This window comes from Neolamprologus brichardi, chromosome 10 (assembly GCF_056152115.1).
Source record: "Neolamprologus brichardi isolate AB-2024 chromosome 10, ASM5615211v1, whole genome shotgun sequence".
In the NCBI taxonomy this organism is placed as follows: domain Eukaryota; kingdom Metazoa; phylum Chordata; class Actinopteri; order Cichliformes; family Cichlidae; genus Neolamprologus; species Neolamprologus brichardi.
In genome coordinates, this window is record NC_142113.1 from 19,519,555 (window position 1) to 19,542,372 (window position 22,818).

General features: G+C 40.5%; 1 protein-coding gene across 2 annotated transcripts; it reads left to right on the forward strand.

Annotated features, from left to right (window-relative positions):
- The first annotated feature begins 1,186 nt into the window (after positions 1-1,186).
- smg6 (SMG6 nonsense mediated mRNA decay factor) lies at positions 1,187-20,106 on the forward strand. 2 transcript variants are annotated; one of them, XM_006808665.2, is made up of 19 exons: positions 1,187-1,282; positions 3,429-5,805; positions 5,947-6,139; positions 6,524-6,634; positions 6,827-6,951; positions 7,398-7,476; positions 10,238-10,348; positions 10,633-10,848; positions 12,075-12,136; positions 14,354-14,499; positions 14,900-15,013; positions 16,695-16,869; positions 17,429-17,648; positions 17,825-18,004; positions 18,206-18,370; positions 18,460-18,604; positions 18,775-19,019; positions 19,135-19,216; positions 19,336-20,106. In XM_006808665.2, the coding sequence occupies exons 1-19, from the start codon at positions 1,192-1,194 to the stop codon at positions 19,464-19,466; spliced, it is 4,968 nt and encodes a 1,655-aa protein (XP_006808728.2). In that variant the 5' UTR covers positions 1,187-1,191; the 3' UTR covers positions 19,467-20,106. The 2 variants fall into 2 exon arrangements, with proteins under 2 accessions (XP_006808728.2, XP_006808729.2); XM_006808666.2 differs by having other exon boundaries at positions 6,845-6,951.
- Positions 20,107-22,818: the final 2,712 nt, after the last annotated feature.

The window sequence follows — 22,818 nt, forward strand, 5'->3', positions numbered from 1 at the left end:
GGATAAATAATTTAGTGACATTAGGGAGGAATAGTTACAGAAAATAAAGTTTAGTTTGGCTCTGGATTAAAAAAAAAATGTGTGGGAGACTCTAAGAAGGACAAGAGACTCTGGCCCTTTAATTTGGTGTTGCTAGGGAAATGAAGCTGTTTACTCTAGCATCAACCACACAGATGATCTCTGCTTAAACTGTACACATACTACCTCATATGCAGATGACTGCCCCCCCACACACACACACGTGCACGCGCGCGGACACAGAGCCCCATCTTCATGTATATTTGCTTTGGCTGTTCCACATTGCGCCTTCTCTTCACATTTCCCATCATGCAGCTTGCAAGTTCACATGGAAGCTATCAGTAGAAGGCGTGAGAGAGAAGAGAGTGCATTACATTCATATAAATTACTACAAAGTAGTTAGGGGAAAGTTTGTTGGGCCAATCAGAAGTATTGGACGAAAGGACAGTTGGGTAAAAAAAAAAAAAAAGGAAATAGATAATCAACCCTGACACCTAGTGGTCATATATGAAAGTCCTGTGTTGCCATGTATGTTTGACGCTAAATACGATCTATATGTCTGTTAAAAAATCTTTATATAACTTGTTGACCTGTCTCTTCCACACAGGCCTCACATGTAGGTCAATGCCTACGTAAAATTTACATCAGAATGACTTCTTTAAAAATGTGATGAATCTATCTATCTATCTATCTATCTATCTATCTATCTATCTATCATATAATAAAAGGATTTTCACTATAAAAGGCACATCTTATATGGTTTATGTATATATATGGTATATTTATACATAAACCATATGTGTATGTTACATTATATTTTAAAGCAAGCAACCACAAATTAATGGTTTAAATGTGTTTATGTCATGTATCAAATGTGTTTTTATACAGATTGTTGGTAAGTGACTTAAGTTAATACAGTAATGAAACTGCCTGACTGATTTTTTAAAAATTTAGAACCACAAATTATGTAAAAAAAAAAAGTATATATATATATATATTCGAAAATATATATATATCGAAAATTTTGTTATTCGTTTCATTGCTTGATTAAAACTATGCACGGGTTGATGTCACTGTGAAGGAATAGTACTGCTAGCTGCAACGTCACCCGGTTAAGATATTTGAACCAGCGGGGCCACCGTATTTGTTGTGTTTGTTCGAGTGAAAGCAAAGATGGCGGCGGAACTGGATAGAGTGCGAATCTCAGCTGCGGAACTCCGAGCTGAAGCGTCGAATTCAGTCAGCGTTACTGAGTGTCACAAAGGTGAGAATAAGTTAATCGGATACGTGTAAAGAACAAATTGCTGAAAGAGTCTTGAAATTCAAGCGAAAAAGTATCCCAAGTTATCTGAAAGTGACCGACGGGAGTTACCAAGTTTGTATCTAGCTAATGTTGTTAGCTAGCTAGCCGTGTGCCTGTCCACTCCATAGTCCCGCGCTGCCTGTTTTAAACGCCCCCTCTACAAAACGCTCGTCATAGTCTTGTCACGATTTAGTATTTCTACTTTAAACATTTAATCAGCTCTTTCTTACGCGTAATATCTGCATTTAAAGTACACTACGCGGGTTTTTTTTTTTTAAATTTTTAAACGAGAATGCTAGACTCCCGTTGCGGTTAAGTTAAACGATAGTTAATGTTACATAATTCGCCAACTCTTCCAACCGTAAACTTTAAACTTGCACATTGCAGCTATTAAGAAAGACGTCAAAAGGGTGATGCGGGATTCTTAGTTTTGTGGGAAGTTTTGTGGATTTATCTGTACCTGGTCATTTCCGCTCATTCCTGCAAGGCGGATTCTGTTTGATAAACGCTATGAGCAGGTGGCTGTGTGTGAAACTTACATGATCACCATGATATCGGCCGACATCAGCCTGTTAGCAAGAAGACAACATTTACTTTATTTTGCGCAACATTTAAATGTTGAAAATCTAAGCGACGTTTAATTATTTTTGACATAATACAAGTGTACTTATTTCCCGAGGAAAAAACAAGTACAGTATGCAGAAAAACAAAATAGCCATCCATCTATTTGTTTTCGCTTATCAAGTTCAGTGTTGCGGTTGGGCTGGAGCCTATCTTGGCTGTCACAGGGCGAGAGACTGGATACACCCAGGACAGGCCGCTACTCTATCTATAAATAAACTAACAAAAAAGTGGATAAATTGTTTCTTAAATGTTTTATCTGCGCAGAATTTAACAAGTGGTGCATCACTAAACGAAAAGAAACCTCAAAACTAAACATATCAGTGCTTTACAATATGTTCATAGAAAAAAAAAACCTTTAACTGATAATGGTTTCCTGTTATAAGTGAAATATTAACTAGAACAGGCAGGGCTAGAGAGAGTTTGAGGTTAGTCTGTGGTTAAAGAGCTAGTGGGAGAAGTTTGCATTAAAGGCTTCTTGGTAAAAAGGTTTGTTTTGTTTTCAGTAGATATTTAGTTAGTTTTGGGATAACATATATCCTCTCTGAAACAAGCTGGTCAGCGACCATGTGGCAGCCGCTGTTTGTGAGGGGGTGAAAAAAAAGTGTATTTCCAAGTGGTTGCTGGAAGTGGCTAGAAATTAGTCATGGAAATGTATAAGATGGTTCACGAAAGAAGTCCTGGAGATTGCTTTGTTTGCTTGCAGTTTGCTGCGGTCACCAGTAGTTTGCATTGAAAATGCCAGCTTGTCTGCAAACACAAAGTACTCACCAAGCAGTAGGGAAAAAATAAAATAAAACTTGTGTCTTAACTCTGCAACCAGTATTTTTCAAAAGGTGAAAATAAAACTCTGAGACAAGCTATTGGCACGGTGCTAGATACCTGAGCAGTCACAGTGAGGTTTTTGGTCCAGCAACTTTCAGGATCCTGTTTAAAAACCAGTCAGGAAAATACGACTGGAGGTTGCCAGTTGGTCACTGATCAGTCCTTTGGCCTGGGTGATGAATGCCTCACGTGAGTTTGTATACAGGATGTACAAAAGAAGTTTGCGTGCTTTAAAACAGTTAATATGTCCAATATAAGCAAGCTCTAAAAACCACCGTATTTCAGGATAGAGTTGCTAAATGGTACTAGGAGGAGGATGGGACTAACATGGCCAACTGCACTTGACTTAATAGTCCTTGGATCAGCCTGTAAGTTAAACTTTGTGGTTAAAAATTAGCTGACAAAGGAAATTGTAAAAGTTCATATCGGAGTCGATGTATCTGATAACAAGTAGTACTTTTCATACGGGGCCGACTGGACTAAAAAGCCAGAGAGACCTTCCTCACGTTTATGGTGTACTGACCCATTAGTTTGACATCTTTTATAATGTCACACACTACATTAGTTCTGGGTTTTGTAGGACTTAAATGCTTCTTTGGATTATTACCATTACAGTGGATTACAGTCCATTAAATATAAACTTAATTTGTTCTTTCTGCAGAGGAACAACAGGAGCATCACACACACAAGCAGCACAGAAGGCGTGAAGGAAAGCGTCCTGATCTGCAACGCTACCAGCCAGTTCCTGGACATGGACGACGTAACCATGACAGTGAGGGAGAAACTGGTCAAAGTGAGCCCCTAGCTGCCGAATCGCATGAGCATGATCAGCCATCCCAGAGTGAAAAAAAGGCTGTGTCTGGGGAGACACCTTTGGAGAGACAAGGGTGGACAGACAGTGGGACAGGTACCAATAAAAAGGATGAAGACAGGATGAGAGGCGATGGTGGTAACAGTCAGAACTGCAGAAAAGGGAGACATGCGCAAAATAAATCAGATACAAATGATGAAAAATTGTTTGTTGAAAAGGAAAATGAACATCAAGAACCTGTAGGAGCAGCTAAGCCAGCAAAGAAAACCCGAAAACCAGACAGAGAATTTTATCAACCTGGGAGTAGAAGAAACATTCAAGGGAAGGACAGTGGGGCTGGAAGAGAACAGGATAAGCCTCCTCCTAGAAAGCAAGAGCAAAAAACCGAGCCAGAATCTCAGCAAAGTACGAGGGAAAGTGGAGTGGACATAAAAACCTCTATACAGAAGCAGGGTGGAAAAGATAAAAGAGTAAAAGGCACACAAGAGAGTGCAAAGGTGTTTACTTCTAGTGAGGCAAGTAGAAAGCAAGGAAGCCAAGACGTGGAAACACCTGAAATACCCGTTGATGCTTCAGTGGAGAAAATTACTAGCAAAGTTGAAAATCTCAACATACAAGAAAAGGATAAAGTTGAATATACAAGTCAAGATGCTGGAGAACTAAGTTGCAAGGGAAGGGAACCAACTGACAGGAAAAGGCTAGGTCAAGGGTCAGGAACCAAAGATGAGGAAGAAAAGTCAGAGAAGAAGAGAGAAAGGGGAAACCGAAGGAGGAGAGGCGTGGAAAAGACTCAGGACTCCAGAAAAGAAGATGAAGCAGGTGATCAGGGTAAGCATAATCAAAGGAATACTGAGAGGGAAAAAGACAAGAGAGCTGTAGAAGCAGATGTCGAGAAAATGGATAAAGCAAAGCAAACACACCAAAATAAAGGAAGAGAGAACCGCAGAGAAAACCGAAGTGGCGAAACCAACAACAGCAGATCCAGAGATGCTGAGAGAGATGCCAAGACAGAAAAAAACGTAAACAGAAATCGATCCAATGCAAATGTCACAACACCAACCTCGAAACGCTATTCCAAATCAGATATTCGGCGCTCACGTAATCGAACTTACAGCAGTAGCTCAGCAAGTAGTGTGACCAGCCTGGATTATCCTGGACTAGGAAAGGATGTGGAGAGTACAAAGTGGTCACATTCTAGAGGCAACAATAAAAAGGGGGCTATTGTTGGTGGAGAAGGACAAAGGCATCATTTAAAAAGTTGGACAACAAATGAGGAATCCTCTACAGAATCACTGGAAGGAAGTGAGATGAGTGACAGAGCAGACGATAGGAGGAGGAAGAGAAGAGGTGGTGAGGGCCAGTTAAGTAGAGAGAGACAGAGAGGCGAACGAAACAGACAAAAAGGAAACAAATGTGGGGGTCGGGGAATCCTCAGGGTGTCTTTGGAAAAACAGTCGGACACCTCATCACATAGTGGGGATGCACAACATCGCAAGGAGGGCCCCGTTCCTCGTGGCCGAGGTGGGGGCATCCTGGTACTTCCAGCCCGGACAGATATCTCTAATTCACCTGAAGTGGGGCAAAGGCTTCTTTTTGGTGGAATTAGAGGTGGTGCAGCTGGCAGGAGTAGAGGAGGTCGAGGAGGAGGAGCAAGGCGACTCTGGGATCCAAATAACCCAGACCAAAAACCTGCTCTTACCAGCAATCAGTCCTCACAGCATTCATCTCTTCAGCAGTCTGTATATCTTCAGACAGGTACAGGATATGGACAGCTTCATTTTCTGGACACAGATGATGAGGTAGCAGGCAGCCCTCCAGTCACGCAGGGTGAGCGCTTTCGACCCCAGCAGGCTTCTGCCATGGCCTACTACAAATTCCAAAACTCAGACAACCCGTATTGCTACCCTGTGCCCACCAGTGGCCCACATAATCCTAACACCAACCAGCGCTATCCATTTCCTTATCATATGGGACCCTACCAAATGGCTTACACTAATAGCATGTATCCAAGCCCTGGTGTGGGTCAGTTCTGCAGTAATTACAGGGGATCAGGTTATTCCCTCCCGGGTGCAGGAGGCAGTGTAACATTTGAAGAGGCAGAGCAACACACCAGAGGGGAGCTGGGAAGACTGCTGAGGGCTGCAGATGCACAGGAGCTTCAGCTCAGTAATCTGCTCTCCCGGGATAGAGTGAGTGCTGATGGACTGGATCGCATGGCCCAGCTCAGGTGAGCATTCAGGGACAAAGCTAGACATTTTTCTGTGTTTTTGTGGTTTGTTGTCCTAATGCCAGTTATTTGTCTCGGTGACAAGTGAGCCAGTAATCTAGTTGAAAAAGCACTATCATGTTGTTTCCTTCCATTTTAAAGAGCGGACCTTCTGGGGATATATGAGCAGGTCATCCTGACAGACATCGAGTTCTCAGACTCTCAGAACGTGGATCAGGCTTTGTGGAAGAATGTCTTTTACCAGGTCATAGAGCGCTTCCGGCAGCTACTCAAAGAGCCCACCTATGACAATGCCCCTCATATCAGAAACAAGCTCCTTACACTGCTTGATGAGGTAAGGAACGTGTTGGAAATTTACATAGGAAAAGGTTTCCCAAGAAACATATCTAACAATCACTTGGGCACTTTTCTGCCTGTATGGTTTAGATTATGGGTTCATTCGTAACCCAAAATTAGTCTGTGTATCACTAGATGATGCAAATTGTATTTGTTGCCTAAATCAGGGACAAATTTTTTTTCCAAATCCATTTTAGAGAAGTAATTCATGTACTTTTAACAGAGAAGAATAAATTAATAATAAATATAAAGTCTTGTTAAACTTTTACTTCCTTTGCAGGACTTTATGACTCTTGGGTAGGGAGTTGAGTTTGATTTCATAATTAAGGGGAAAAGTCCTTCTAATTTTTATAATATTTTTTTATTCTTTTGTGTTTTACAGGGCGAATTATTCTTTGACGCACTACTTCAGAAGCTTCAGACAGTATACCAATTTAAGTTAGAGGATTATATGGATGGCATGGCTATCAGGGCTCGTCCATTACGCAAAACGGTAGGGAACCATTCCTTTTAGCTTTTTTGCTTCTGTAACATGTTCAATGTTGTACTGAATACTAAATGTTCAAAATGTAGTGAATGAGTTTCCATTGTACATGAAAACATCCAGTAAGCGGCTTTGAAAAGTCACCCGATTTCCATGTTACAACAAATGTTGCGACAATTTCTTAATTTTTTTTTTATGTAGCGAATACATTTTTTTCAGGTGAAGTATGCACTCATTAGTGCTCAGCGCTGTATGATTTGTCAGGGTGACATAGCACGTTATCGGGAACAAGCCAGTGACTCTGCCAACTATGGCAAGGCTCGCAGGTAGGCTTGAATTTGAGATTTCTCTTGGCATTGTAAAATTTCTGACAAACATTCAAGAGTGTGGGATGTGTCTTGATATTCAAATTTGAGTTTGAACAAGTGAGTAGACTGATATTTTAAAAATCTGACAACTCCTGAATTAACGAATGAGGAGTCACAACTACCATTTCTATTTCTTTTTTTAAGCAGTACAGATGTTTTATACCCGTTTTCATGCAGTGCAAGTGGCTGATCATTTCCATTGTTTCTCCCACATATGCACTCCTACAGTTCTGGACTGGTCACTTTACTTTGAAACTTTGACTTCTTTAGATGTTTTAGTTATTATATGCTAAAGACATAACTTTTTACCTATATGTGACAGATTACTTAAACTTTTAAGGTAGAAACTGAAAATGTTTGTCTCTTTATTGATGTGTCATGACTACTTGTTTACTTTTCCACAGCTGGTATCTGAAGGCCCAGCAGATTGCCCCCAAAAATGGACGCCCCTACAACCAGCTGGCTCTGCTGGCTGTTTATACAGTAAGTGATACAGATCAGACTCTTAAGTATTGAGAAACTTCACTTTTTTATTCTCATAGCTCCGTGCTTTGGCACATTCATTTTGAAGTGGTCCTAATCCTAACTAATTTATCCTACAGGAAAGTTTCAAGTTCAGATGCAACTCTTGTAGGTTGATGCAATATTGAAAGAATGGTGTTTGAGAGTTATTCCTTTTAATACAATGTCCAAATTGAAACCATTTATAACTGCATAGCAAGTCAAAAATGTTCTCTATGATGTAGGCCTTGATCTTTACTTGTCAAGGATCAAAGGGAAAAAAATTAATGACTAAACGCTTAGAGCAGGGGTGTCCAAACTTTTTTCACTGAGGGCCACATACATAAAAATATAGGAGGGGCTGGGTCACTTACTAGAAATTAGGTATATGGCCTTAACCTTAGTGTATTAAAGTTAGAAAAATCAATTAAAAGTGGTCAAATATGTTATATTGTTGAATATAATTAAAGACAAAACTGCCTTCATCACAGCTTTCCATAAATGGATCTTTATTGATTTATTCAGAAAAAGCTTTGGTAGCTCATTCTCAGAACAGCAGCCTCAGATTTCTTCTTAGACAGAATATTTACAGTACAGAGAAAAAACAATAAAGGGGAAAATGGGACGGGTACATTTCAAACTTGTTATTAAAGTTATTAGGCTTAGCAACACACCTATTAACGTTCGTTTGAAAGGGTTATCAACATTAACAGATTGAACTGGACTTAATTACAGGAGTTCATATAATTTTAGTAAATTATTCTGGTGAGTATCAGCTGCGCTGGGTATGTAAATCGGGCCATCCAGCTGCGGTGCTCATCCGACGCCCCTTGTCCCAAAAATCCAGACAAATGTCACTTGATCAAGGAGCAAATCTGCATCAGATGAGATCAGCTGACTTTGCGTGTGCAGTGTGTGCGCTGTGCACAGCGGTGTGTACTCTGTGTTAACAAGAAAAATGCATATAAGAAAGTGGTGCGCAAAAGCAGGGTAGTGACAGAATTGATGAGCATTATTGATATTAGAAGCATGTGTACTTGCACATGCATGCTTATTAACACACGGGTACTGTGGAATATATTTTTTACTCACCTTAAGTGGGAACGCCATTGCACTCAGTAGGAGCAGTGATGCTGCACTTTGGACCGAAGGATGGCTGGTAGCCAGGTCTGGATCATCATAGACGCCATTCCTTTGTGTGCACCTGCCATAGCTGGAGCCCCGTCTGTTATAACTCCCATTGTCCCATTTAAGTCTCATTTTGTCAATTGAGTCTGACACAGCTTCAAAAATATTCATACCCGTTGTTGTGCCTTTTAGACTCTTAAGATCGAGCAGCTCCTCTGTAACTCCAAAGTTCTTGTAAACTCCCTGCAAAAAAATTAGCAGCTGTGCGGTGTCTGTGGCATCAGTGCTCTCATTGCATGCGATGGAGTAAAAATCAAAGGCACAAACTTTATCAGACAGCTGCAGTTTAGTGTTGGCTGACAAGTCTTCAATGCATCGCACAATTGTATTCTGGACATGCTGACGCTGTTGAAGTCCTGCACTTTTTCCGGGCACATTATTTCAGCGACTTTAACGAGGCCATGTTTTATGAGGTCTCCATCTGAAAAAGGCTTGCCATGTCTTGTGATGAGTTGGGCAACCTCATAGCTGGCTATTGTAGCCTTTTCCTGGACTTCTTGAGCGCGAAAAAAATACTGTTGCTGACCCTGCAGGAGAGCTACCATTTGCTTTACTTTCTGCTCTTGCTCAGCACCAGTGTAGGACGCATAGGCCTGATGTTTGGTTTCATAATGACGTCGTACATTATACTCTTTCATAATTGCCACAGTTTCAGTGCAGATCAAACAGACACACTTCCCCTTGAATTCTTTGAAGAAATATTCACTCTCCCACCGTGTCTGAAATTTTCTGCTCTCACTTCCTACCTTTTGCTTTTTTGGTTCTGCCATGTTTAGTAACTTGGGGTAAATTTCTTCTGTGATTGTCCTTTTTGGTGGAGCAACTGGCTTAATCAACAGTAGCTCCCCCTGGTGTTAAACCTAAGACGTGCAATACACTCAAGCAAAAGTTGAAGTGCGGGCCATATTCTATTCTATTTATAAAATTTCTTGTGGGCCAATTGGACACCCCTGGCTTAGAGGATTTATCCAATGTCCAACCCCCCAGTATGTATCTGAAGCAGAAAGACAAGGTTTCAGTTTGCAAGGTAAAAAAAAGAAACCAGTGGAGCTGTTTATATTAAACAAAAACACATAAGGCGGTTAGTTATAAAATCATACTGATGATGTAGATGTCTCAAAAACTTGTGTATCAAATTTGATACATTTGGTGTTACATGCCTTCATATTCAACCAGCTGAATCTAAACTCATTGGAAGGCAGGCCTCTGTATTTGATCATTTCTGAAACCCTAAACCTTTGGCTACTTCTGTATCTCCCACAGAGTTCTCTCGGTCTTGATGCCCTTGGGTTAAAAATGAGACCTGTTGTAATGTAGTATTTCAAATTGTAAAGCACAGTACCCTAATAATGGAAAATGCATTGCTGTACTTAGGTTCAGGACTCCTAAGGGTAGAAATGTTACAGTTTGAATTAAGTAACTGGATTTGGCTTTTAGTGACTGTACGTCTGTTTGCATGTCCCTGAAAATGGGGAAAATATAACTGTGTTTTGAACGTATGTGTGTGTGTTACCTCCCTCTTCTTATTTATGTCTTCTCCATTTCTAACCTACAGAAGCGGAAGTTAGATGCCGTGTGTTATTATATGCGTAGCTTGGCAGCTTCCAATCCCATTCTGACTGCAAAGGAGAGCCTCATGAGTCTTTTTGAGGAAGCCAAGCGTAAGGTCAGATACACGTTTCATGGACATTAACTTTTGTCAGATTTCTACAACAGAAAACACTTGAGATCACATCAAGTAAGATCTCAAGAACTTAATTTGAGAAGAACTGTCTAGCCAGTAGGGATTCATGCATAATTATAATGCCAGTGATTGCCACAGGGTGTTTTCTCACCTCGCCTAATAGACCCTACAATAAATTTGCTTAATAAATTGCTTTATGAGAAAAATTAGGACTTAAGGCACAGCAAGTGTTTCGTGTTGACAGACTGTTTTTATCTTTTTTGTAGGCAGAGCAGCTTGAGCGAAGGAGGAGGCAGGAGCATGAAGGAGGCTCCAGGGGTCCAGCAGTGAGAGGAAGAGGAAGAAGGGAGGAAGGAGCACGTGTGGAGATCTGGATTCGCCCCAGTGGACAGGCAGCAGCACCTTCCTCTCAGAGAGGAGGTAGTGAGTCCAGCAGAGATTCTGAACAAGATGGAGAGCTGGGCAGTCTCAGCGTTGCTGATGTAAGTCTCTGTGTCTATTCCTTAATACATATCAGCTCAGAGTCCTCTGTTTTTCCTCTGCATACTTTTTTTTTTTTTTAAATTTGCACAGCAGCCAGACTTTGGGTTCCTTGAAAAAATAACACTGTGTCTGCAGACATCTCCAATAAGGTTTTATTTGTAATCCGATGTAGTTTTTCCTCTAATTTATTTCCTCTCATACAGTCTATATGAATTTGTTTTGGTGCTTATTTATTCCCTCTGTCATCATTTTTTCGTTTTCCCCCTAGGCTGTCATTCAGTCGACTCATATTTTCATTTCATTTTCATTTCCCTGCCTGCATTGAGTAATGTCTTTAAACCTCTTTACTGTTTTTATTTTTATTTACATTTTTTGCTCACAGTGAAGCACCATTATTTATTAATTGAAATTGGTATAGACAGAGTATTGCTATTTCATCATTTATCACAGTGCTAGCTGAGAGAGTACAGTAGATTAAACTGGGTCTATAAAAGCATATTATGAGCATCTCATAAGAGCAGCAGCGGCTCCAGTACTGTCTTTGGCTGCAGGAACAGTATTGAGTAGCTGGACTCCAAGCACTTTTTTCCCAAATTTGTAAAACTTTTACAAATCACCCAACCCTTATGTATATATGCAGTGGCACACAGAAAAGATAAAGACACTATCTGCTTTTTCTACATTATTTACAGTGTAAAACCTGGGCTATTATGCTGATGCTGCCTAGTCAGCTGATGTAGGTACTGACAAACTCCCTGTAACTGCAAGGATGATGAAGCTCTGATTTCATTTACAATTTAATATTACACAGCAAAAAATATGCTGTTATAATTTATTACACACCTACATTCCAGTATCATTTATATTATGATATATTGGCTGTAGCGACAGAAGAACAGGAGCAGCCTTTTTCTGTTCCCATTTTATTTTATTTTTTGGCCTATTTTGGTCTATTATTTGTCAGTGGACACTGTTGAGAGGCATATGTATCCTCTTTGCTGTCTCTTAGTCCCATTTCTTCCTAACCCTATTGTTCAAAATACCAAGCGCACTTAAATGTTGACGTCATTTCAAAATGTGCGTCGTCTCTGGATGAAAACATGTTTTCTTGCAATGTGTTGCACCTGTGGATTAGTGACTAAATAAAACTTTTGCACGAACATTAGTAATCCTTTCCCCCTTTCTGTTTTGGCCTGGTCTTTTTTCTGTTTTTTTTTCTCTACAGCTCAATAAGAGATTCATTCTGAGTTTCCTGCATGCTCATGGGAAGCTCTTCACTAAAGTGGGGTGAGTCTTTCAGCTCTTAACTTCATAGACTGACTGTGTTTTATGATGATGATGATGAAAAATAGCACTGAGGCTAGCCCAAGAAAATGTGCTTGCCTAGGCTTTAACCAGAAGATCAATCTGCGTGTTTTGTAGGTTAACTAAATTAATCAACAATATATTAGATTAACTAAATTGACTGCAGTGCACTAAGTGCACTCTACCTGCTGCCTCATTAACATTATATTATTACGAAATAAACAAAAAGGTAGTGTTTGTAGCAAATTAAATGATTTAACATTATTTCGTAATAATATGAAAACTGCATATTTAGATGATTTCTGAAAATAGAACTATATCAGCGGGTGAGCACTATTATGGAATAATGCAATAATGCTAATGGCTCTCTTGATCTGAGCAATAAATTGGATAATTCCCATTATGCTATAATGGTTTCTGTTTTGAGAACCAGGATGTAGCTGCTGCCTTTGGCAGCGGCTGAAGAAGTCAGAGCTGTGTGTGCCATTATAAAACAATTATTACTGAAATACATCAGTTCACATGTTTTCACACTCAAAGCCTCAGGTGTCTGCATAAAATAAAATAATTTATTTAGACCAGATATTGAGAAATTCCTCTGTTATAGCAGCCAGAATGTCAAATACATAATATAAATAGAATATAGTAAAGTGTCTACTAAATGAGATGCCTCAAATACAAGAAATCCAACATAAACTGAGTGCAGGCAAGCAGTGCAGATGTCAGATGACATTAAAGTGGGTCAGTATAACAGTGGAAAGAGTCGTCAATATAATAATGTGACTTGGTGTGTGGAGAATGTTGGGTGTTGTGACAGCACAGCGTTAAAATACAGATCGACAGACCACGTGACTTTCGCGCATTACATTGTGGGTAAGAGTGGCACCAAAATCAAAACACTGCATCAAACGCTAGCATTTCCTGCACCGATAATCATTCATTCTGCGGTTTTAATCCCTACTTTAATTTTATTTGCCCCAAAAACAGTTATGTACAGAACGACGGAGCTGCCCAGCTTCCATCACGCACATATTTATTATTATATGGTCCTAAGTGTGAGTAGATACACTCACAAAATGTTTAGTAACTTCAGACCCCTGCAACAAGCCCAAGGTCCAGTTTACTTTGGTGATTTGGACTATTCCATTTCACAGCTGTTTTTAATTTTTTTCTTCTTTATCTCCTGTACAGGCCAACGCAATCTATTTATTGTTTCAGGTTGTAGTATTACACAACATTTTCAGATCTAATAGAAATTGAATTACGAAACACTTAATTTTTTCAATGTATTGTCTTCATTTATAACTGGCATTATTGTTTCATTCTATTATAGCCACTTACAAGAAAGAGGCAAAGTTGTATTCCATTATGCTTTATTAGCTGCTTTGGTAAAAAACAAATCAACAATACAAAAACAAAACAACACAAAACATTGCAAAACAACATCTGTCTGGATCGCATTCCAGCATTTTGTAGGCTGGTTTTCCTACAAAACACAACAAACATTAGCCCGCAAAGCCACAGTGAACAAAGCAGCTTAGCGCAACGAATTCAATTCAAATAAATATAAGACTTATTTGTAACCTACATGAACAATTATGTTATGATAAATTACGTAATAACTACAACAGAAGACTTACCTTTGTGGAAATGTTTGGAGCAGACTAACATGTGAGCTGGAGTTTTCTGGGACGTTATATTTGGTCTTCAAATGACTGCAATCCAGGCCATCCATCAGCTCTTTGTTACTTCGGAAACACGGCTTGAACAATTTCTCTTCCATGACGAAATCCGATAAAAAACTATCTCTTTACCCGTCGGCTTCCCGTGGCTGTCATGTGACCGGCTATTGCAGTTAATAGTACAACAGCTTCTTGCCGTTCTTTGTTTCTTTTTATCGCTGTGTGACTGTTTTCTTGTGAAAGCCTGCGTGCTCTAGTACTGCTTGCCACTCGTACCTACAATCCTTTGCGGTTTTACCCCGGAAATGACGTCACATTTTCGATCTCTATAAAGTATTAATGTGAGCGAGCACATGTAGTACATCCTAATGTAGCCACGTTTCTATTTTGACTGAATAGCTCCGTGAGCTTACAAAAGCATATCGACTCCGAGACTACTACATACTGAAAACTGTATTTTTCTGTTTGCCTCTGTGCCAGTGACATATCATTGGAAATGTGTGTCTTATCTGTGTAGCATGGAAACGTTTCTTGGAGCTGCGACCCATGTTCTGCAGGAATTCAGGACGTTGCTCCAACACGGTCCACACATGCTGGGAAGTACACACATGCTGCAGATCATCACCATTAATATGTTCGCCATACACAATGCCAACAGCAAAGGTAATATTGTGCTCAACCTAATGATAATGATGATGATAATGATAATCATCATTTTCAAATGTCAAGTTGTTTGTGGTAGTAACACTGGAGGTTTATTTGCAGCATTATCAGAAATGGCTGGTAAAAATAGTTTTCATGAAGCTTTTAACATGGACTTTATTTGCTGTAAAATTTGACTCCATTTATTAATATGTTGGCATGTTTGAACACGATTAAGTTTAGTGACCACTGCAGACTGCTTCTAACTGATTTTAACATACTTTGATTCTAATCTTTTCAATTCAGGTCTTTTGTTATGCAACTGAGCATGGAGTTCTTTTCCAACTCAAATATATGTAGACCCAAGCCGTGGTTTCACACAAGGCAGTGATAAACGACTGTTTGAAATTCTGTCTTTCAGGTGAAGAAGGAGAAGTGCGATCTGTTTTACAAGAGCAGAGCACTGCCCTGGGTCTCGGTATGTTTGCACTGCTGGTGCAGCGCTGCACAGAACTTCTTCAAGAAATTCCTGCAGGTATTGATGCTTTACACATCAAGCTTTTGATCAACAGCATTTCTTTCTTACAGTTCAGCCACAATATTCATATCATAAACTGTTCAAATAAATTAAAGAAGCAATTTTGAAAACGCATCAGATCACATTGTTTGATGGAAATGAAAATTGTCAACCTGCAGATAACTGAATTCAAAGACCCTAAAAATCAAGGTGAAAAAAATGATGTGCAGAAACTCAAATGGAATTCTGGTTCTCTCTGGGGGCCATAAAAACAGGTTTTTATGGCCCCCACATGCTTCTATAACTGCATGATGAGATGTTGGGAAATGCTCCTAATGAGAGTATGGATGGTCCTCTGGCGGATCTCCTTCTAGATCTGGAGCAGGGCATCACTGAGCTCTTAGACAGTCTGAGGTGCAGCCTGGGAGCATTGGACAGACTTAAACATGATGTCCTAGAGGTGTTCAATTGGATTTAGGGCAGCCAAGAATGAGGGGCCCCAGTCAGTGGTCTTAATTCCTTCATCCTCCAGGAACTGCCTGCATGCTCTCACCACATAAGGCCAGGCATTTTCATGCACCAGGAGGAACACAGGACCCACTGCACCAGTGTAAGGGCTGTCACATGTGCTCAGGGTGAACCTGTGAAAAGCACAGGGTGCCAGTGGTGGATCTGCCAATTTTGGTATTCTGTGGCAAATGCCAATTGAACGTCATAATGCCAGGCAGTGAGCACAGGGCCTACTAGATGAAATCAAGACCTCAGGCCACCCCCGTGAAGTCTGTCTCTGACCAGACAATCAGAAACTTTCACACTAGTGGTCTTCTTGAAGTAGTTTTGTAGCTCTGGTAGTGCTCATCTTGTTCCTCCTTGCACAAAAGAGCAGACACCGATCCTGCTGATGAGTTAAGGACCTTCCACAGCCCTGTCCAGCTCTCCTAGAGTAACAGCCTGTCTGCTTTCTTGAGACTGTGCTGGGAGACGAGGCAAACCTGGGAAGTCTGTGTAATGTAGTACCGTCTTGGAGGAGCTGGACTTAACTTTGCAACATCTGTAGGGTCCAGGCATTGCCACATGCATCCAGCAGTGACGCTGACCAGCTAAATGCAAAACTGATGTAAAGCAGTCAGAAAAGATGAGGAGGGAAACATGTCAGTCTCCACCTGTAAAACCATTCCTGTTTTTGGGACTTGTCTCATTGTTGCCACTTTAGTGCACCTGTTGTTAATTTCAAGACCACCAAAGCAGCTGAAACTGATTAACAACCCCCTCTCCTACTTAACTGACCAGATCAGTTACGTACTATAATATATCTGCTAATGCCTACTATAGAATTGGCAGGTAAAAGCATTCAAACATGTAGTCAGCCCTGTCTCCCTTCGTCTGTTACTTATCTTTAGACAAAAAACGAGTTTAGTTACGCTGATAAATGCTTTTGGAAAACTATAAATCCTAAGCTTTTCTTTAACCTTTTGTGAATAGTGTAGACTACAAAGTGAGATGTGGTTTGCTTTTGGTTGGACTTGGGTCGCACCATTACACTTGATTGAAGATGCATCTTCATTTTTACAGCTGTGATAACATTTTGTAAATTTTATGTTTGGACTTTTTTCCACTTCTGAAATTGCCCATAGTGTTAATTTCAATTGTTTTTATTTGTATGATATTGAAGACTTCAGTTCAAAAAACTCTCTTTCAGAACCAGTCCCAATGACAGATGGAGAGGAGGAGGGTAAAGCGGAGGAGATGGAGGGTCTTGTGAGAGTCTCTGCCTTCCCATTAGAACTAAGGGAAATGCTGCCAAGCATCAAAGTCTGGTCTGACTGGATGCTGGGACACCCAGACCAGTGGAACCCACCACCATGCAGTATAGAGTGAGAACTTTAACCTACAGTAAACTTTTGGGTTTTTTTCTCCACCTGGCAGCAGCAGAAACAAGTTGTAAACACATCACTTAGATGACCTAATAATACTTATTAACTTTCATACACCAGCAACAACAGAACATCGCCATCCAAGTCATGTTTCTGGCTACCAGGAAATATATTTAGTTTCTAAATTGTTGCCACTCTTTAAACAATATAGTTACTTTTCACAGTGTGATAATGACCAGGTAGTATACTATGCCTATTGCCACCACGGTATACTATACTTACAGTATACTTATTATTATTATTCCTCGCCCCCCCATTTGAACTTCAGCAGGTCATCTTCAGCATTTCTGCCCTATACAATGAGGTGCTGCCATGTTAGTGGCTGATTAAATATTTTCAAAAAAGTAGCCAGAAAATTCAGATTTTGTACCTGATGTACCTAATAAAGTGATCAGTGAGTGTGAGTTTTAGGACCACAAATAGTTACTGTTTCTTTAAATTTACTGTTTAATTTTTTAATTCATTTTTATTTTATCCCTTTCTCCTCCTTTCTTTAAAGTTGCAGCCCCAATGTCTGGCAGTGCCTGGCTGATCTGTGTAACTTGCTGGCACGTGTGGACCATGGCGAAGTACCCCTGTACAAAGTGGATAGTGAAGAAGGAGAGGGGGATGAGGAGCTTATGCTGCTTCAGTTGAAGGAAGACCGTCTGCTTGCTGGTTTTGTACCGTTGCTGGCTGCACCACAGGAGCCATGTTACACAGACGGACACACTGACATGGTTAGTGGAAAGGAGAGTTGTATTTCATTACATCATAACTTAAACGCTTAAGTTAAGTTCACTTATTGGATATTCCTCTGTTTAGTCTTCTGTCACCTACTGAGTGCCAGGCTTTGTATTCACGCTCATCATCTGCTTCTCTGTCATGCGCATAAACCCCAAACTTCTTTCCTCAGGCTATAGCAGCAGATTGTAAGAGAGTTACTGTGCTGAAGTACTTTTTGGAGGCTTTGTGTGGACAGGAAGAGCCTTTGTTGGCTTTCAAGGGAGGCAAATATATCTCTGTGGCAACTCCTCCTGCACCTAACCACTCAACAGATACAAGAAGCAGGCAGGATTCTCTAACAGAAAAAGAGGTGACTTTCTTCTCCTACGCATCCTCCAATAATCCTTCCACTTCTTCACTCTCTCCCTCTGGTCTTTTTCTTCTGAGAGCCTGATTGCCTTTCACGCTTTTACCTATATTAAATTTATGTAAACACTGGAGTTAAAATTTCCAGAGGCTGTTGAAACAAGAGGTAGAAAATGTCTCATTATCGTCTGCATCTGTTTAACAGGGAGATGATGTCATACTCGAGGCAGTGTCTTCTCTCTCTGCATCAGAGGAAGAGGAAGTTGAGGAGGCCGGAGACAGCGAGAATGACATCAGAGAGCTCAAGGCACGACGCCATGTCCTCGCCAATAAACTGGCACAGCAACAAAAGCGAAGGGATAAAATAAAGGTAAAACAGGCTTTCACGTCCTAATATAGTTGAGTCTGAAGTTGTCGCAGAGTTAAATGTCATGTAAAATATAAATGTGTGTGTTCCAGGAGGTGCTGCAGACGGGTGGGCAGTTGGAGCTTGAAGTGAGGCCTCTCTTTCTGGTTCCAGATACAAATGGATTTATTGATCATTTGACAGGGCTGAAGAAACTCCTTCAGTGTGGAACATACATAATAGTTGTGCCACTCATCGGTAAGAATAACAAACACAGACAAAGAGAAGAGGAAATGAATAAAAGCAGGTGGAGGAGGATTAGCTTTTAGTTCAGTGGCATTTAAAATGATGAGGATCCCACATCCATCAGCGTTTCCATGTAGAAATCCTATGTATGCTCATGACATGGTCTGTTTTGTCTCTGTCAGTGATTACAGAGTTGGATGGCTTGGCTAAAGGCCAGGACAGTTTTGGTGGAGGAGTGGAGTCAGGAGGGCGCAACTATAGTGTCAGTGCGGCCCATGTGAGGGCTGTGCAGGAGAACGCTCGGATGGCGGTGGCTTTCTTAGAAAAAGGATTCGAAGCCAGAGAACAGTGCCTCAGAGCTTTAACAAGCAGAGGAAATCAACTTGAGTCTATTGCCTTCCGTAGCGAGGATATGTCTGGGCAACAGGTAGAAACCCAGATTAATTAAATACAAATTAAAGCCTGTTTCTTTTGCTTAAAAGCAAAGGTTGGCTTCTTAAATCTACTGTTTTTTGCCTAATGAATGGTCTCTTCCTTTTCAGGGTAACAATGACGATATTATTCTGTCCTGCTGTCTTCACTACTGCAAAGACAAGGCTAAAGATTTCATGCCTCATCAGAGAAGTATGTAGCATTAACCTACCATTTGCTCCATGTGTGCATTCATATTTCCTCACATTCATGCAGATGCATTAAAAAGTGTTTATTTCTTACTCCTCTCTGGCTTCCTGCTTCAAAAACAGATGGCACCGTGAGGCTCCAGAGAGAAGTGGTACTCCTCACAGATGACCGTAACCTCCGTGTCAAAGCTTTGACCCGTAACGTACCTGTGCGAGACATCCCTTCTTTCCTCAGCTGGGCCAAAGTGGGCTGAACCAGAGTAAGCCTAAACACAAGGAACCCAACTGCTGAAGCCTGCTTGTCAGTCAGCCAAGAGAGAAGACACACTTGAGCGGAGGAAGATAACAGGGGACAGGAAATGATAAAGAAAGTAAAGAACCACTTCTTATGAAAAACAAGCAAAATGTAGAGAGAGCAGAGTGGTTTCAATTAGCTTTCCCCCCTTGTGACAAAGTAAGTGTGTGTATGTGTGTGTTAAGATCAGAGAGCTTCCCCGGAGAGAGGCAGGAAAGACTTAAGTCTCAGAAAGGCTGGAGTGGAAAGGAGGAAGGAGGAAAAATGGAGTGAATTGATTTGTAGGTTGCCCTGTCCAGCCGCAAACCTCTGCTCCTATTTATTGTATGCTCTGCAAGCAGTGTTAAAATTTGAATCTGATGATAGAATGAGCCAGAATGGGGGAAGAGTGTCTATGGTCATTTAATTGATTAAAGACAGCATCACTGAAGGCCATAAATGGCACTTGTACCCCTCTCTGAGGGCCCAGGCTTAGATAAAGCTTCAGCCTCAACAGCAGAGCTAAGAGAATGGCAGGAGGAAATGGCCACAGCTGGGTGGTCTGTGTCAATACAGTTTAAAAAAAAAAAAAAAAAAAAAAAAAGCAGCTGATTGTAGATGGGGGGGGGGGGGGGGGTGTGTAATCAGGAGCCTTCATGCAAACTCAGCACTTCCACGGAATCCCATGCAGATATGGCATTTCCTGCTAACCCAGGAAATGCTTGATGCCTGTTTGGTATCTTGGGTTATTCCTCCAGATTGACACTAACAGTTTTTGTTTGTTTTTTTTTGTAAAGTCAACAGCAACATCGGATATGGTTTAGTTTTCTGTTTGTACTTTTGTCTTTTTTTTTTTTTTTTACCTGTTGTAAAATATGTTGTTCTTAAAAGCTGTTAGCTCTGATAATAAACATCTGCAAAGTTTTCCTAAAAAGATCTGCTAATTAAGCAAATCCAGTTTTAATTTAAGTCAGGGTGAAAATAGAGTTATAAGTACTCCGAGAGCATCATTTTATTGATCAAACATCAGCACCGACTCGAGCCGTTGAAGACAAATTAGACGCTATTCTGAAATGCACATAAATCTGTGTGATGGAATTTGTGCTCATACAAATATAATGGGAAGGGCTTTGATAATGATGTCTTTGTTTCCCTGGCACAAAAGGGGAGTAAATAAAAACTCAGACATCAGAAACCATCACCCTTTTTGTCAAATTGTCATTTTGTTGCTTTGAAGGGTGAATTTGTTTGCTTTGTGTTAGGTTTTTAGTTCTAGAAAATAGGATTTCATTTAAGTGGCATTTGGCCCATATATGGCTTTAAACAATATGAAACGCAGGGTTACAAACGCTCGCTGACCCGGCCCATCGTGTGTCATGCTCTGATCCTTTGCAAAGACTTTGCAGAATTTTTATTATCAAGTATAGACTTGTGAATTTATTTGTGCTGTTTTGTTTAAACCACCGCAGCAGGTTACGATTTCAGTAGCTTTCCTCTCATTACATTATTTGTATAGTTAGTGTTCTTATTTTCAGTGTGACTTTGCCTTTCAGTTTACAAGCATGCTTTTCTAGTAGCTGAAATACATAAACATAGGTTTCAAAATTACCGTGAAAATCAGGCAGCAGACATTTAACAAAAAAAACAAACAAAAAAAAAACAGTGTTGTGATTTTTTTTGTTGTAGCTTTAAAAGACAGTCTGGATGCTTTAGATTTGTATTTGTGTCACAATATATGTCAGAAACTACACTTATTCATCATTCACTCATCCCAGTTCAGATCTTTGGATTTAAAATGTTATTGAACTTCTTTCCGTCTTCCATCGCTCATTGACGTTTATGTATTTGTATGAGCTGTCTGCTAGGTTTACTCGTCTTTTTCAGACCCTCTGTTTTGGTGCTGCTGTAGTATTAAGTGCAGCCTGTTGTGTTAAGTGGGCACTGCTGTTGTGTTTTAGTGTTGGAGCAAATGTAGTGCTGTAAGCAGCTTAACTCAAATGACTTTTCCCTTCATCTGTCATTAAAAATGTTTTAAAGGCTTTGTTTTCACCTCATTGGCGTGCAGATGAAGAATGCCAGGATGTAGAATATGTTTTTCTTGGCCTGTAATGAACAGACAAGGTAACATCCTCCTAGCAATGACTAACAGTGCCTTCATTGTTGGAGTCTGCCAGTATGTGTACAATGCCAGGACCCTGAAACTGAACAAACTAAATGCAGATCATTGATTTTCTTCTTCATACATGAGATTCGAAGAATGTCTGTATTTAGGGGTCTTTGTCCTCATTTAAAGCCGGCTATGGAATACCAAAAGCTTCACATGTGTGCCCTCGTGTGGTAGCTGAAGATTACACAGGTGGGAGTGATGGAACAACAGCCGTTATGTATATAAGACCTGTGGGTGTCTTGATAAATGTTTGCTTTAAAAAAAAAAAAAATTGGCAAACTGATGAGCCAGGTAAATCAGTTATTATAAACAACATAAATTGGAAATCTCTAGGAGGGGAAAAAAGATGTAATGTCCATAATCCTTAGACACCCCCAGAAGACAGTCTACATAGTTATAGACTTAATGTGGTATAACTTTAAATTTGTGGTGTAAATGGAAATTCAGCTACTGCACTTTTAAGTAGCAACGGTGTAAAAATGAGTGCGGGGGGGGGGGGGGGGGGGTGCTTCCTGGTAGTCACTGCCAAATGACCACAAGCATCTGTTTGTGCATGTATCTCTGGGAAACATGAGGGCAGATGCTTCTTCAGTGCATCTCTACACAAGAACAAACATCTCAAATATGTTCAATTCTACTTTGAACAAACCCAACTGCGTCATTACACTCTGAGTGGTGGGTGAAGAGGGGGGTGATAGATAGATAGATAGATAGATAGATTTATCTGCGCATCATGGGCTGCGAGTTCTGCAGCCTATCCATCTGTATCAGTGTACTTCTGCGCCTGGATACAGACCACACAGGCAGGACCTGATTCCCATCATCATGACAACAGGGATGCCAAGCAACCAATCATAGCCCTTCGAGTTCTGCTCTGGAAGCTGATTGGCTTCTCAGCCTGCAGCCTGTTGTGGAATGTCCATCTTTAACCTCTCTGCTGCCAAGCTCAGCGCATATACATCCTATAACGCAGTACGGAGTACTGCTGCATGTGTGAGCTTCCTCTGAATTATTGGTAAAGCTTTGTATACGCCACAGCTGGAACATCTGAATGACATCCATTTGTTTTTTGGCAGCGTAAACAAAAACCCACGCGTGTGCTGCTCCCCTGATGTAAACACAGCATGACTGATCATCTGTCATCTGCACGAACCTGCTTCGTATT

Coding starts and splice junctions, on each gene's coding strand:
- smg6 (XM_006808665.2), top strand. CDS start 1,192: ATGGCGGCGGAACTGGATAGAGTGCGAATCTCAGCTGCGGAACTCCGA. Junction 6,140..6,523: donor TCCTTACACTGCTTGATGAG/GTAAGGAACGTG, acceptor TGTGTTTTACAG/GGCGAATTATTCTTTGACGC. Junction 10,349..10,632: donor TTGAGGAAGCCAAGCGTAAG/GTCAGATACACG, acceptor TCTTTTTTGTAG/GCAGAGCAGCTTGAGCGAAG.